Below are 16,017 nucleotides of genomic sequence, written 5' to 3' on the forward strand. Positions count from 1 at the left end.
TTGTACCAGCCTATGGTGTTGGAGCCAGAGTCACACAGTGTGGCCCAACTTGACGCCGACCAACATGTCCCATCTTCACTAGTCCCACCTGCCTGCGTTTGGCCCATATCCCTCAACACCTGTCCTATCCTGTCCAAATGTTTCTTAACTGTTACGATAGTAGCTGCCTCAACTAGCTCCTCCGGCAGCTCGTTCCATACACCCACCACCCTTTGTGTAACAAATAATGTTACACTTCTGGTTCCTATTGAATCTTTCCCCTCCTTAAACCTTTGTCCTCTGGTTCTCGATTCCCCTGCTCTAGGCAAGAGACTGTGCATTTACCCTATTTATTCCTCTCATGATTTTCTACACCTCTATTCCTTGGGAGTGCAGGAGGATGAGGGGCGATCTTATAGCCCTAGCCTGCTCAACTGCTCCCTATAGCTCAGGCCCATGTCGATTACATGTTAGTTTCTCACCACTGTCCTAATCATCTTCCGCACCAGGCAACAAATTGGCCGTAAAGAGACTATTTGGCTTTCACTATCCGTGCTGGTCCATACAAAGTTGTCTTGGTTTATTATTATTGCAAAAGGTCCAGATGCTGCCTCAGTGCAGAGACCCGGATTCCATCCTGACCTCGGGTGCTGTCTGTGTGTAGTTTGCATGTTCTCCCTGTTCTCCTTGGGTTTCCTCCGGGTGCTCAGTTTCTGCCCCCACATCCCAAAGACGTGTGGATTTGTAGGTTAGTTGGCCACCTGTAAATGGAGTGGATGTCAAAGTGCGATCGTGTAGAAGTGTGCATGGGCTCCACCAGCTGCTCCTAAGTTAATTTATTTCCCCTTTTGTGAACAGTGAACACCCTCACTTCTAGGTTAGAAACTCCTAATTATCAGCCAGCACAGTAGTTGGTGTTTACTTTGTGAAACTGGGTATTTACCATGCTGGACAGAAGCAGCAATATAAACAGGCTCGCGTGGTCTAATTTTGTTAATGTTTCACAGGGGACGAGTTGATGATCTTTAATTTGTTTTATGTTTGCATTAGCGAGAGACTGGCGGTGGCTCTCTGCATAATACCAATACTTTGTTTTATAGAATTCATTCCATGCATGGATAAGTTGTTTGATGAATCTGTGCTAATAGGCTCGGGATACACAGCCCGCGAGACACTGAGGTAAGTCGATGTTTGTGATGCTGCAAATATATCGGGATGTTTAATTAAAGATTGCCTGCACATGGAGCTGAATTATTGCCACCTACTGACGTGGCTACTGATGGCTTTAATGCATTGAAAGGCATTAAAATTCAGCCAGGGTTAGCGGGCAGTTCCTTGTTTCCCCAAAGTATAAGGTGGTACGGTGGGGCAGCGGCAGAGCTGCTGCTTGCAGCCTAGACACCCAAGTTCGATCCTGACTATGGGTACTGTCTATATGGAGTTTGCACGTTCTCCCTGTAACTGCGTGGGTTTGCTCTGGGTGCACCGGTTTCCTCCCACATCCCAGAGACATGCAGGTTTGTGGGTTGTGGGGAAGAAATGCAAACAATAGACAATACGTGCAGGAGTAGGCCATTTGGCCCCTCGAGCCAGCACACCCATTCACTGTGATCATGGCTGATCATCCATAATCAGTACCCCGTTCCTGCCCTCTCCATATCCCTTGACTCCGCAATCTGTAAGAGCTCTATCTAACTCCCTCTTGAAAGCATCCAGACAATCGGCCTCCACTGCCTTTTGAGGCAGAGAATTCCACAGATTCACAACTGTCTGGGTGACAAAGTTGTTCCTCATCTCTGTTCTAAATGGCCTACCCCTTATTCTTAAACTGTGGCCCTTGGTTCTGGACTCCCCCAACATTGGGAACATGTTTCCTGCCGATCCCTTAATAATCTTATATGTTTCAATAAGAAATCCCCTCTCATCCTTCTAAATTCCAGAGTATGCAAACCCTCTCGCTCTATTGGCCCTGACCCTTACTCTCTTATCCCTTCTCAAACTCTCCGTCCCATCAATTTGGGAGTCTTTTGTAACTTTTCCTGTGCTCACTTCCCCTTTAACTCCATCTTTATACTCCCAATTTGTCAACCCCTCCCCCCCTTCGCTATTTAGTTTAAACCCACATGTGTAGCACTGGAACTAAAAGTCAGTTAGAGTAGTTAACTGGACAAACGTCACTGGAGGTCGGGGTTGGGTGCGGGTTGCTGGAGCCACGAGGCAGCGGTTCTGTGACCCCTTGAGGAGCGTCCGACCTAATTTGCGTCCCTCTCGCCTTCATTCACCAGACCCCTGGCCTACAGCACCCTGGCGGACCTGGTGCATCACGTCCGCCAGCACCTCCCGCTCAACGATCTGGCCCTCGCCGTCCAGCTGTTTGCCAAGAACATCGACGACGAATCCTTGCCCAGCAGCATCCAGACCATGTCGTGCAAGCTGCTGCTAAACCTGGTGGACTGCATCCGATCCAAGAGTGAGCAGGAGAACGGCAACGGCAGGGACATTCTGATGAGGATGCTGGAGGTACTAGATGGCGATCGTGTAACACGTCCTTTCTTGCCGCCGCTTGCTGCGCCTCTAACCTTCAACGACGGTCATAAAGTTCCAGCAGCAGAATGAGGCCACTGGACGCACAAATACTCCGCCATTCAATCAAAGAAACAAAGAAAATCGGTGCAGGAGTAGGCCATTCGGCCCTTCGAGCCAGCACTGCCATTCCATATGATCGTGGCTGATCATCCAAAATCAGCACCCCCTTCCTGCTTTCTTCCCATATCCCTTGATTCTGTTGGCCCCATTAGAGCGAAATCTAGCTCTCTCTTGAATACATGGCTGATCTATCACCCCCTCTCAACCCCATTCTCCTGCCCAGGTAGACAAAAGGGCTGGAGAAACCCAGCGGGTGCAGCAGCATCTATGAAGCGAAGGAAATAGGCAACGTTTCGTCCCGAAACGTTGCCTATTTCCCTCGCTCCATAGATGCTGCTGCACCCGCTGAGTTTCTCCAGCACTTTTGTCGACCTTCGATTTTCCAGCGTCTGCAGTTCCTTCTTGAACCCATTCTCCTGCCTTCTCCCCATAACCCCCCGACACCCGTGTCGATCAACAATCTTGTCAATCTCCGCCTTAAAACTCTCCATTGACTTGGCCCCAGCAGCCGCCTGGCGATGAATCCCACTGATTCACGGCCCTCTGGGGAAGGGCAGTGAGTTTTAACCTCCGTACGTCTGCTTTGTGTCGCAGGTATTTGTGCTGAAGTTCCACACCATCTCCCGCTACCAGCTGTCCACCATCTTCAAGAAGTGCAAGCCGCAGTCGGAGCTGATGGCCGCCGATGCCCCCGTGGCCTCCGCCGCCGCCCAGGCCACTCCCACGTCGTCCGTGCCTCCCTCCGCCCCGGCCACGCCCACTCTCCAGGCCCCCGCCTTGGACAAACACACGGACAAGGACAAGGAGGAGAAGCAGACCTTCCAGGTGTCCGACTGCCGCAGCTTGGTGAAGACGCTGGTTTGCGGCGTAAAGACAATCACCTGGGGCATCACCTCGTGCAAGTCGCCCGGAGGTAACGCACCGACCGCTGCCACGTCATAACGTCACAAGCCGTAGACTTTTCACAGCGTGAGAACAGGCTCTTCGGCCCAACTTGCCCACGCCCCATCTACACTAGTCCCACCCGCCTGCTTTTAACCTTTGTCCCTCGAAACCCATCCTATCCATGTTCAGCTTAGTTTAGAGATACAGCGTGGAAACAAGCCGTTCATACCCCCACCTAGTCTGCGCCTCCCACTGATACGCTAATTATATCTCTCGACTGGAGACAATTTGCAGAAGACAATTAACCTCAAAACCTGCTCGTCTGGGATGTGGGAGGAAACCCGAACACCCGGAGAAAACCCACGCGGTACAGATAGCACCCGTGGTCAGGATCTAACCGGGGTCTCTGGCGCAGTGAGGCAGCAACTCTACCACTGCACCACTGTGCCCCTCTAGTTGGCCATTGTCTGATTTTGTGTTTCTTCTCTTTTGCAGAGGCTTCGTTCATTCCCAACAAACAGTTACAGCCCAAAGAAACACAGATTTATATCAAGCTGGTTAAATATGCCATGCAGGCTTTGGATATATACCAGGTATAGTATTGGTACACAGAACAGTACGGCACAGAAACAGGCCCATAGTGACCTTGCTGAACATAATGCCAAATAAGACACGACATGCTGGAGTAACTCAGCGGGACAGGCAGCATCTCTGGAGAGAAGGAATGAGTGACGTTTCGGGTCAAGACCCTTCTTCAGACTGATGTCAGGGGTGTGGGCGGGACAGAGATAGAATATAGTCGGAGGCCGTCAGACTGGTGGGAGAACTGGGGAGGGGTTGGAGAGAGAGGGAAAGCGAGGGCTATTTGAAATTTAAGAAAGAACTGCAGATGCTGGAAAAATCGAAGGTAGACAAAAAGCTGGAGAAACTCAGCGGGTGAGGCAGCATCTATGGAGCTATTTGAAGTTATTCTATCTCTGTCTCGCCCACTCCCCTGACATCAGTCTGAAGAAGGGTCTCGACCCGAAACGTCACCCATTACTTCTCTCCAGAGATGTTGCCTGTCCCACTGAGTTACTCCAGCATGTTGTGTCTATCTTCGATTTAAACCAGCATCTGCAGTTCTTTCCTACTTATGATGCTAAGTAAAACTAATCTCCTTTGCCTGCATATCCGTGTGTCTATCTAAAGCTCAGTTTAAATCCACTTTCACATCCATCTCCATCACCACCCCTGGCAGTGCGTTCCGTACACTTGCCTTGCTCTACGTAAATAAAACGCCCAGCTTATCTCCTTTTACATTTTCCCCTCTCTCACCTTAATGCTCTGCTCTCTAATCTTTTAATATCCCCCCCCCCGGGGAAAGAAGGTTCTCCCAATCTTATCTCTCATAATTGTGTTATGCTTCACAACATTTTATACACTTCTATCAGGACTCCCCTCACCCCCTGGGATCCCAGAGAAACAACCCTTCCTTACAGCTGGAAACAGAACTACAGGTGCAGGTTTATACCAGAGATAGACACAAAGTGCTGGAGTAACGCAGCGGGTCAGGCAGCGTCTCTGGAGAAAAAGGAATGGTGTGATTTTGGGTGGGGACTCTTCTTCAGCCATCCCCCCATTTCCTTGTAGCTAATACCCTCGCATCCAGACGGCACTGTGGTGAGCCTTTTCATCACCCTCTCCAAAGCCTCACCATGCTTCCTGTAATGTGGGTTTAAAGCATCCTAAACACCACTATCCCTACATGGGAACATTATATAGTACTGTAATATCCTTCTTCCAAGGGTCTCGACCAGAAATGTCACCCATTCCTTCTCTCCAGAGATGCTGCCCGTCCCGCTGAGTTACTCCAGCATTTTGTGTGTACCTTCCTTATTGTTCTGTCTTTCTTTCATTGTTTTATTGGGGTTTAGTTCCTGCGGGGCATGACCGGCAATGTTTTTGAACCCAGTGTCTTGTCGGAGTTATTTCCGAGGAATGTTATTGTGAGTCTGGAGCCACGTGGGCCAAGCGGAAAGAATGTCAACAAGACCGATGTTTGAAGAAAAAAAATCAAAGGGTTTCATTAGCTCTGTGATTGACTTTCCAATTCCAAATCCTACGCATTTGGGTTGTTGTGTACAGTTCTGGTCGCCCCATTACAGGAAGGATGTGGAGGCTTTGGAGAGGGTGCAGAGGAGGTGCACCAGAATGCTGCCTGAACTAGAAGTTCTTGGCAACAAGGAGAAGATGGACAAACATAGATTGTTTTATCTGGAACGCCGGAGGTTCATACGTTTTATAGGAGTAGAATCAGACCATTCGGCCAATCAAGCCAACTCCGCCATTCAATGGTGGCTGATGTACCTTTCCCTTTTCAACCCCATTCTCTTGTCTTCTCCCCATAACCCCTGACACCCTTATTAATCAAGAACCTGTCAATCTCCGCCTTAAAAATATCCATTGACGGCCTTCACAGCCGTCCGTGGCAATGAATTCCACAGATTCACACCCTCTGACTAAAGAAATTTCCTCTTCATCTCCTTTCTAAAGGCCCTTTTATTGTGCTCTCAGGTCTTAGACTTTCCCACTAGTGGAAGCCTCCTCTCCACATCCACTCTATTCAAGCCTTTCACAATTTGTGAATATGCAGGGATTGGAGGGATATGGATCCCATAAGATTAATTGACGCTGGTGTCATGTTTGGCACAGACGTTGTGGGCCGAAGGGCCTGTTCCTGTGCTGTACTATTCCACCTTCTTTGTTTATTGAATGAATGAAATTTGCAGAATCCATTTGCAATTAGCACAAGCCTTTTGCTGTTTGATACAATGGTGTTAATTTAATTTTTAGGTCCAGATTGCTGGGAATGGCCAAACGTACATTCGAGTGGCCAATTGCCAGACTGTGAGGATGAAGGAGGAGAAGGAAGTTTTGGAGCATTTTGCTGGCGTTTTCACCATGATGAATCCTTTGACATTTAAAGAGATATTTCAGACAACCGTCCCGTATATGGTGGAAAGGATCTCCAAGAACTATGCACTTCAGGTGATGTATAAACTTGGTCATTATCTAAATAAAAGATTAGTCTTTAAGTGATGTAGACTACAGCCATATAAAGCGATAAATATTTAAGCTCAATCAAAATGTATGAGAGAAGCAAGGAACTAGAGAAACTACTTCATAAAAAAAGACACAAAGTGCTGGAGTAACTCAGTGGGTCAGGCAGCGTCTGTGGAGAACATGGATAGGTGGTGTTTCCGGGGTCAGGAATCTTTATCAGACTCATTTGATTCAAATTCAGACTCAAATTCATTATGTCCTGGAATCTAATGGAGATCCAGGTCCGCCACCGATTTGCCGGCAACTGGTGGTCTGGCACGTCCTTTAATCAATTATGAGAATTGGTCTCCTCTCCGGATGTCCCCTCAATAATGTGGAGCCTAGGCCGGGTGAGGCGGCCAATTTCGACCTTGTCGGGATTTCCACAGCCAACCGGCGGGTTGATTGTCCCCTCTGGAGCTCTGTCCCGACTTTGCGGGGTGGTATCTCAGCTCCTCGGTGTCCAAGGCTCCGGTGCCGTTGGACTCGTCTCCAGAGTCTGTAGCCTCTGTTACTTCGGCAAAATGGATAATCCAGAAAGGCTATGGACGGTCAGAAGGTGCCAGAAGGTCGGCGGTGGACTTGTATAAAATGCTGGATGATTTTATTGTGAGGGTCAGGCAGCATCTGTGGAGATAGTGGGTCTTGCGGCGCAGTGGTGGAGCTGCTGCCTACAGCGTCAGGGACCCGGGTCTGATCCTGCCTATGGGAGGTGTCTGTGCGGAGTGTGTACATTCTCCCTGTGGTCACATTGGTTTGCTCCGCGTGCTCCAGGTCTCCTCTCACACTCCGAACTCGTGCAGGTTTATAGATTAATTGGCTTTGGTAAACTAGTACATTTTCCCTAGTGTTTAGGATAGTGCTAGTGTGCGGGGGGGATTGTTGGTCGGCACGGACTCGGTGGGCCGTAGGGCACGTTTCCATACTATATCTCTAAAGTCGCAAGATGTCTGTGGCATTCTCTGCCTCAGAGGGCAGTGGAGGCAGGTTCTCTAGATGCTTTCAAGAGAGAGCTCTTAAAAATAGCGGAGTCAGGGGATTATGGGGAGAAGCAGGAACGGGGTACTGATTGGGGATGATCAGCCATGATCACATTGAATGTCAGTGCTGGCTCGAAGGGCTAAATGGCCTACTCCTGCACCTATTGTCTATTGTCTATGACATTTGGGGTTTTTGACCCATTAGATCAGGTGCGACCTCCCTGAAGTCCCATGTCTCACCGCACTGCTGTGTGAATTGCCTTGTTCCTACAGATTGTGGCCAACTCTTTCTTGGCCAACCTGTCCACGTCGGCTCTCTTTGCCACCATCCTGGTGGAGTATCTCCTCGACCGACTCCCGGAGATGGGCTCAAACGTGGAGCTGTCCAACCTCTACCTCAAGCTCTTCAAGCTGGTGTTCGGCTCGGTGTCTCTGTTTGCTGCCGAAAATGAACAGATGCTGAAGGTGAGTGTCGGCGATCGTATGGTCTTGCGCGACGTGTGGCGTATACACTGCACCAGGTTAGCCCCCATATTAAAATACAGTCGCTTTTGTGACGTCTGCAATGCTTTAGACCTTAGAGGTACAGCGCGGAAACAGGACTCGCAGCCCACCAAGTCCACGCCAACCAGCGATCACCCCACTACCCTACACACTAGGGACATTTACCTGCACCTCTCTGGAGTGTGGAGGGAGGCCGGAGCACCTGGAGAAAACCCACGTGGTCCCAAGGAGAACATACAAACTCTTGCACAAACAGCACCCGTAGTTATTTATCTGGCGCTGTAAGGCAGCAACTCCACCGCAGCGCCACTGTTCTGTCCCTATGCCAGTTAGCAGAGGTGGACACAAAATGCTGGAGTAGCTCAGCAGGTCAGGCAGCATCTCTGGGGAGTGTGTGGGAAGGAACTGCAGATGCTGGTTCACACCGAAGACGGACACAAAATGCTGCAGTAACTCAGCGGAACAGGCAGCATCTCTGGAGAGAAGGGATGGGTGACGTTTCAGGTCACCCATGAGTCTGAAGAGTCTCGACCTGAAATGTCATCCAGCAGCTCTGGAGAAAAGGGATAGGTGACGTTTTGGGTCGGGGCCCTTATTCAGACCAGTTTGCCAATTCTTACTATCGGTTGCTTTTCCATCTCCTCTTTGCGCGCAACAATAGAATCTGCTCCACCACCTCCCTCGGCAATGCGTTCCAGACTCTCCACTCACCACGAAAACAGTCGGTTGCAGGCACTTCGGTAAAGCCTGGCTGCTTTCTAGTTTCCGCCTTTTTTCCTCTCATGTAATTAGGTTAAATGTTTCTTGTAGTTCAAATTCCTTGTACGGTATTTTAGAATTTGTTTGTATGAGTAGGAAAAAAACCCACATTAGACTCTTGACTGATTGAAATGATGTGACTGTTTTGAAATGTGCCTTTTCTTGATGATTAATGGTTTAATATATAATTTTATACCTATGAAGGTCACTTTAAAATATTATATTAGAGAAACAGCTGCCCTTTGTTCTCGCTGTCAGGAAATTCAAGGTTGAGTGAATTTAATGAGGTGTAACAGAAATTTAAATGTTTGGTTTCAGTCGTCTGTATGTTAATGTTGTTTCAATAGTTTGGGGAATGACTGCTTAAGCCTTTTGAAATTGACCACGTAATAGTCCCTCAGGTGAATAGCACAGCATATGAGCTTTAACTTAATTTTGCAAAGGATATCTAATTCTTCTATTGAAGTATCACTTATGTGTGAAGTAGGCTCAATAATGGTAGGTAGCACAAAGTGCTGGAGGAACTCAGCGGGTCAGGCAGCATCTGGGGAGGGAACAGACAGGCAATGTTTCATGAATCAAAGGAGCAGAATTAGGTCATTTGGTCCATCGAGTCTACTGCGCCATTCTGTCAGGGCTGATCTATCTTTCTCTCTCAACCCCATTCCCCTGCCTTCTCCCCACAACCCTTGCCAATCAAGAATCTGTTATTCTCTGCCTTAAAAATACTCAGTGACTTGGCCTCCACAGTTTAGGATCAGGAGCCTTTATCAGGCTGGTGAAGAAGGGTCAAGGGCCGTATCTTGTTGGCTGATATCAGGCAACTGAACCATCCTATCACCAACTAGAGAGCAGCTGTCCTGACTTCCCATCCACCTTATTGGAAACTCCGTAGACCACCTTTAAGTAGACCTTACTGGACGTTATCTTGCAGCCAACCTTGTTCCCTTTATCCTGTATCTATACAATGTGTCCGAGTTGAACGCTGACTATTTGCACGGAACAAAAAGCTTTTCACTGGGCCTCGGTACACATGACAATTAAACTAAACCGAATGTAAATTGTTTCCTCTTATCATAGCCACACCTGCACAAGATTGTGAACAGTTCAATGGAGCTTGCTCAAACTGCCAAGGAACCATACAACTACTTTCTCTTGCTTCGAGCCCTCTTCCGATCCATTGGAGGTGGCAGCCATGACCTCCTGTATCAGGAGTTTCTACCTTTGCTGCCTAACCTGCTGCAAGGTACGGACACAACCGCATTCGCTTCGTACTGTCCAGCCGATGAAATAACCCCTCGTTCGATCGGTTTACTTCAAACGTAGGCGCAATGTATTCTGGGTTGGTTCAAGAACCTGACATGTGCTGGAAAGTAACTTGGTTGCAGTTGTAAATAACGGAGGGGGAGGGGGGGGGGGACAGGGTTGTAGATGTGCTGTCTGCTCTACACACACTGCTCTTGTTGCAGGGCTCAACATGCTGCAGAGCGGCCTGCATAAGCAGCACATGAAGGATCTCTTTGTGGAGCTGTGTTTAACGGTGCCCGTCCGCCTCAGCTCCCTCTTGCCCTACCTGCCGATGCTGATGGACCCGTTGGTGTCTGCGCTCAATGGCTCCCAGACTCTGGTCAGTCAGGGCCTGCGCACCCTGGAACTGTGCGTCGACAACCTACAGCCTGACTTTTTGTACGACCACATCCAGCCCGTGCGGGCTGAACTCATGCAGGTAAAACGCCTTCTTCTCTCCTTCAATGGTTCAATGGTGCTTTACCATCACGTGTTCAGAAGTTCATCATTTTTAGGTGCAGAATTAGGCCATTCGACCCATCGAGTCTATTCCGCCATTCAATCTTGGCTGATCTATCTTTCCCTCTCAACCCTACACTCCTGCCCTCTTCCCACAACCCCTGACACCGTACTACTCAAGAATATATCAATCTCCACCTTAAAAATATCCATTGACTTGCCTCCACCGACTTCCCAGGCAACAAATTCCACAGATTCAACACTCTCTGGTTAAAGAAATTCCTCCTCATCTACTTTGTAATGAGTACATCCTTTTATTCTGAGTCTATAACCTCTCCCATGAGTGGAAACATCCACTCTATCCAGGCCTTTCACTATTTGACAGGTTTCAATGAGGTCCACCTCATCCTTCTAAACCCCAGCGAGTGCAGGCCCAGTGCCGTCAAACGCTCATCATATGTTAACCCAATCATTCCTGGGATCACACTCATAAACCTCCTCTGGACCCTCTCCTACGACAGCACATCCTTCCTCTGATACGGGACCCAAAACTGCTCACAATACACATGGACAAATGCACAGTGAAATTCTCCTTTTACAAACAGTCCAGTAGAGTATTGCCATACCTAAGCACATTCCCGATTATGCAGAAATAGTCCACTGGTCCCACATGCAAGCGGTACCAGGTTTTGATGCCATTTTTAAAGTCCAGTCCGTGCTCTCATTCCTGTGAGCGGCTCCCGATCCAGACGAGCCCCAGGCTGCAGCGGGGCCTCCAACCATCGCCTTCCTTGAACGTGTGGATCAACCAGCGAACCGACGTCCCTCTCCTCGCCCGTCCACCTTTGCTCCCCGGAGGGCGCCTCCCGCAGCCGACCTCGCTCCTCACCCTTCACATCCGTTGGGTAACACAATCAAACCTTTCCTCAAGTGAATAACCGATCACTGGATGAGAAGATAGTAGCTATTGCGTGCGGTTTGTTTCAAACTTCAGTGGAATGCATCCGACTGAATGTATTTGTCCCGAAATGAAACAATTAAGTTCTTGCTTACAGCAGTACCACAGATATGTAGACATAGTACTCTGCAAACACCATAATAAACAATAAAAAAGCTCAGTATATAATATGGGCGGCACGATGGGGCAGCGGTAGAATTGCTGCCTTACAGTGACAGAGACCCGGGTTCGACCCCGACTATGGGTACTGCCAGTACAGAAGTTCTGATTATTCCTCCAAGGTAGACAAAAAAGCGGAAGAAACTCAGCGGGTGAGGCAGCATCTATGGAGCAAAGGCGACCCGCTGAGTTTCTCCAGCTTTTTTTGTCTCCCTTCGATTTTCTACCATCTGCAGTTCTTTCTTACCGATTATTCCTCCAACACTTCTTGTGAGCGGCTGCCGTTCCAGGCTGCTGCAGGGCCTCCAGCCGCCGCCTCCCTTGAATGTGCTCCAACCCAATGCCGGAGTCCACAAGTGGCGACAGAAACTAGTTTAGATTAGAGATACAGCGCGGAAACAGGCACTTCGGCCCACGGAGCTGTGGTCCCCGCACATTAACACTACCCCACACACACATTAGGCGCAATTTACATTTATGCCAAGCCAATTCATCTGCAAATCTGTGCGTCTAATGGTACGTTTCAACGCTTGAGACACTTGTTGTTTTGTGAAAGGCTCTATGGCGCACCCTACGCAACCCGGCCGACAGCATCTCCCACGTGGCCTACCGCGTGCTGGGCAAGTTTGGCGGCAGCAATCGGAAGATGCTGAAAGAATCGCAGAAACTGCAGTACATCGTCACCGAGGTCCAAGGGCCCAGCATCACGGCCGAGTTCTCCGACTGCAAGGCTTCAATCCAACTTCCAATGGAGAAGGTGAGACTGGCCCACACTCTTGTCTGTGTCTCCCTGGCTATTTAACCTGCGTTTGTCAGTATGTGCATTTCGCCAGTGACTGCAACACTCAGTGACTGAGAGCTGTGCATATGTTCTGAGAGCAGAATGCGGCCATTCGGCCCTTCAAGTCTACTCTGCCATTCAATCATGGCTGACCTATCTTTCCCCCTCGCAACCCTATTCTCCTGCCTTCTCCCCTGACACCCTTTGTAATCAAGAATATGTCAATCTCTACCTTAATAATATCTATAGACTTGGCCTCCGTCTGTGGCCATGGGTCTGAACCAGTTCCTGAATCTATTGCTGCGGAATGTATTTATTCTGGATATTTCCAGATATTTTGAATAATTTCGGATATTTCCTGATATCTTTAGACTTTAGAGATATAGCGCGGAAACAAATCATTCCTCCTTTATTTTGGTTCCTTAACCAAGTAGGACCATTTCCACGAAGTGCTGGAGTAACTCAGCGGGTCAGGCAGCATCTCTGGAGAACATGGACAGGTGACACTCCGGGTCGAGACTTCTTCAGAATTTGGGTCAGAGACTCTTCTGAAGAAGAGTCGTGACCCAAAACGTTACATATCTATGTTCTCCAGAGGTGCTACCTAACCTGCTGAGTTACTCCAGCACTTTTGTGTCTTTGTTTTCCTAAAGCAGCATCTGCAGTTCCTTGTATTTCCACCTATCACTTGCCAGGCTTTGTCCTGCCCCTCCTCTCTTCCAGCTTTCTTTCCCCCTCAACCACAATCAGTCTGAAGAAGGATTGCATAATGTCACCTATCCATGTTCTTCAGAGATGGTACCTGACCCGCTGAGTTACTCCACCACTTTATGCCCTTTCATGTATTTACCGACATCTACAGTTCTTTGTTTGCACTCTATGATTTGTTCCCAGATGTAGTTTAAAATCTCCCATGATTATTTTTTTGACGCATCCTTCTGACCAGCTCTCATTAAATTTATCTTCCTTATCTTTTCTTTCTTATCAATATCAGTCGTATGTGGATGCCATCATTCAGACCTGACTTCCTGCCTTCATTTCGGGTCTCCACCCAAACCGCTGCTACTCCCTGATTTCCTGAACAAGTTATCCCTCACTATTTTGTTAAGCCCATCATTAATCAATAGACCTGCTCATCCAGCGTTTCACAGCTTCCTGGATGTCACTCACTGTTTAATATTCAGCTCCCCACCTCCACCCCGCTGTCTCCTCACCCTCATGATCGTCAGAGGGTGGCTCTCTCGGTTAATCCGTTTTGTTTCGGAAGCTATGAGTATGTACAAAAGTTCCCAGCAACTGTGCCGTGCTGGGAACACCCTGCTTAGTTGTGTAGGAAGGAACTGCAGATGCTGTTTTACATCGAAGATCGACACAAGACCAGTGACATTTGGCTTGGCTCTGACAGTAGTGGAGGCCCAGGACGGGCCATGTGCAAATTGGAGGAACAGCACCTCATAATTCCACTTGGGCAGCTTACAACCCTGCGGTGTGACTTCTCCAACTTCAAGTGACCCTTGCATCCCCTCTCTTTCCGTCCCTCCTCCACCCTAGTCATCGTACTAGTTTCACTGTTGTCCTGCTGATTTTCACTATTTGTATCTACCCGTTGTTATCACCTTCCTCATAGCCAACAATGGACCATTGTGGGCTCCACCTTACTTTGATCATCGATGCTGGCTTTGATCTGTCTTTTTGCATATCTTTCATCCATTTTTTCTACGTAACTTTTCATATCTCTCTGTTCCCTCTCCACTGACTCTCAGATTGAAGAAGGTTCTTGATCCAAAACCTCACCTATCCCATTTTCTCGAAAGATGCTGCCTGACCCGCTGAGTTACTCCAATTTTTGGTGTTTATCCCCAGTTAGTTTGGTGTCTATCCCCATAATTGCAAACCTATCTCTGGATTTGACAAAGCGTGAATTTCTCCTGTGCCTGAGCTGGTGTTAATTTATTAATCTTTTAAAAGATGCAGTTATTTATGTATATTTTTCTGCTTCCCCCTCCCCCCACAAACCCCACCGCACAAGTTGTCTTTGCATTAACATGGTGGAATTCTGCAGATTTGCAGCATTGTGTGGCACTTAGTTTAGTTTAGAGATACAACTTGGACACAGGTCCTTTGGCTGAGTCCATGCCGACTATCGATCGCCTGGTCAAACTAGTTCTATGTTATCTACTCCCAAAATCTCGGGGCAATTTACAGAGGCCAGTACACTAGGGATAATTTTACAACTTATCAAAGCCAATTAACCTACAAACTTGAACGTCTTTGCTATGTGGGAGGAAACCGGAGCACCCGGAGAAAACCCACATGGTCACAGGGAGCGAGAGCCTGAAAGCCCCGATCCGAAACGTCACACGTCCATTCCCTCCGCAGATGCTGCCTGACCCACTGAGTTCCTCCAGTACTTTGTGTTTTGCCCTACTTTTAAGATATTTTCCCGAAGCCATTGGGTTGTGGCGCTTCAAGTGCTCAACCATTTGGAGGTCTTCTATCTCCACGACTCTTTCAGACTTTGACCCCTGTGTGAAAAGTTTTATTCTCTCAAATCCCTTTCACAGTCAAAACCTTCTTCCTGCATTGGAAATGACAAAGACTAAAGCGCACGGCCTTAAGATCAGAGGGGGAATATTTAAAGGAGATGTGCGGGTTACCCAGGGGCGGATTCCTGGCATGCGCTGCCATGGGTAGTGGTGGAGGCAGATGCGATGTTGTCGTTTAGGGGACCTTTGGATAGGCACGTGGAAGTGCAGAGAATGGAGGGATATGGATCAGGTGCAGGCCGTTTAACGGCATCGTGCTCGGCACAGACGTTGTGGGCGAAAGGGCCTGTTCCCAGGCTGTGCTGTGGTATATTCTATAATGTGTTTTGATTATAATGTAATTTGCTTTTGGTTCTAGGCGATTGAGACGGCGTTGGACTGCCTGAAGAGTGCAAACACGGAGCCATATTATCGTCGCCAGGCCTGGGAAGTCATCAAGTGCTTCTTAGTGGCAATGATGAGCTTGGACGACAACAAACATTCACTGTACCAACTACTTGCCCACCCAAAGTACGTGTGCACTGTACACTAAGTGGATGCAAACAGACCTTTCGGCCCAACTCATCCATACTGATCAAGATACCCCGTATAAGCCTATCCCATTTGTCTGCATTTGGCCCATATCCCACTAAATCTTTCTTATCCATGTTCCTGTCCAAGTGTCTTTTAAATATTGTTATAGTACCTGCCTCAACTTCCTCTTCTGGCAACTCGTTCCATATACCCACCACCCTCTGTGTGAAAAAGCTGTCCCTCGGGTTTCTATTGCATCTTTTCCTCCTCACCTTAAACCTATGTCCTCTGGTTCTCGATTCCGCTACTCTAGTAAAAGACTGTGCATTCACCCTATCTATTCCCCTCACGATTTTAAGCACCTCTGTAAGATCAGCCTCCTCCCTGCCCATCCACTACACACCAGCGGCAATTTTACAGAGGGCCAATTAACCTACAAACCCGCAGGTCTTTGGGAGGGAGGAAACCAGAGGACCT

At 48.4% G+C, this 16,017-nt stretch overlaps 1 protein-coding gene across 1 annotated transcript in view; it reads left to right on the forward strand.

The window, feature by feature from the left end:
- trrap (transformation/transcription domain-associated protein) overlaps positions 1-16,017 on the forward strand; it is a 168,782-nt gene that overhangs the window by 17,156 nt on the left and 135,609 nt on the right. The window contains 10 exon segments of the mRNA XM_055651623.1: positions 1,080-1,158; positions 2,265-2,499; positions 3,220-3,538; positions 4,006-4,103; positions 6,346-6,540; positions 7,848-8,039; positions 9,918-10,083; positions 10,307-10,563; positions 12,257-12,457; positions 15,386-15,537. Of these exon segments, the coding sequence (XP_055507598.1) occupies positions 1,080-1,158; positions 2,265-2,499; positions 3,220-3,538; positions 4,006-4,103; positions 6,346-6,540; positions 7,848-8,039; positions 9,918-10,083; positions 10,307-10,563; positions 12,257-12,457; positions 15,386-15,537 (1,894 nt within the window).

Source organism: Leucoraja erinacea, chromosome 20, assembly GCF_028641065.1.
Source record: "Leucoraja erinacea ecotype New England chromosome 20, Leri_hhj_1, whole genome shotgun sequence".
Lineage (NCBI taxonomy): Eukaryota > Metazoa > Chordata > Chondrichthyes > Rajiformes > Rajidae > Leucoraja > Leucoraja erinaceus.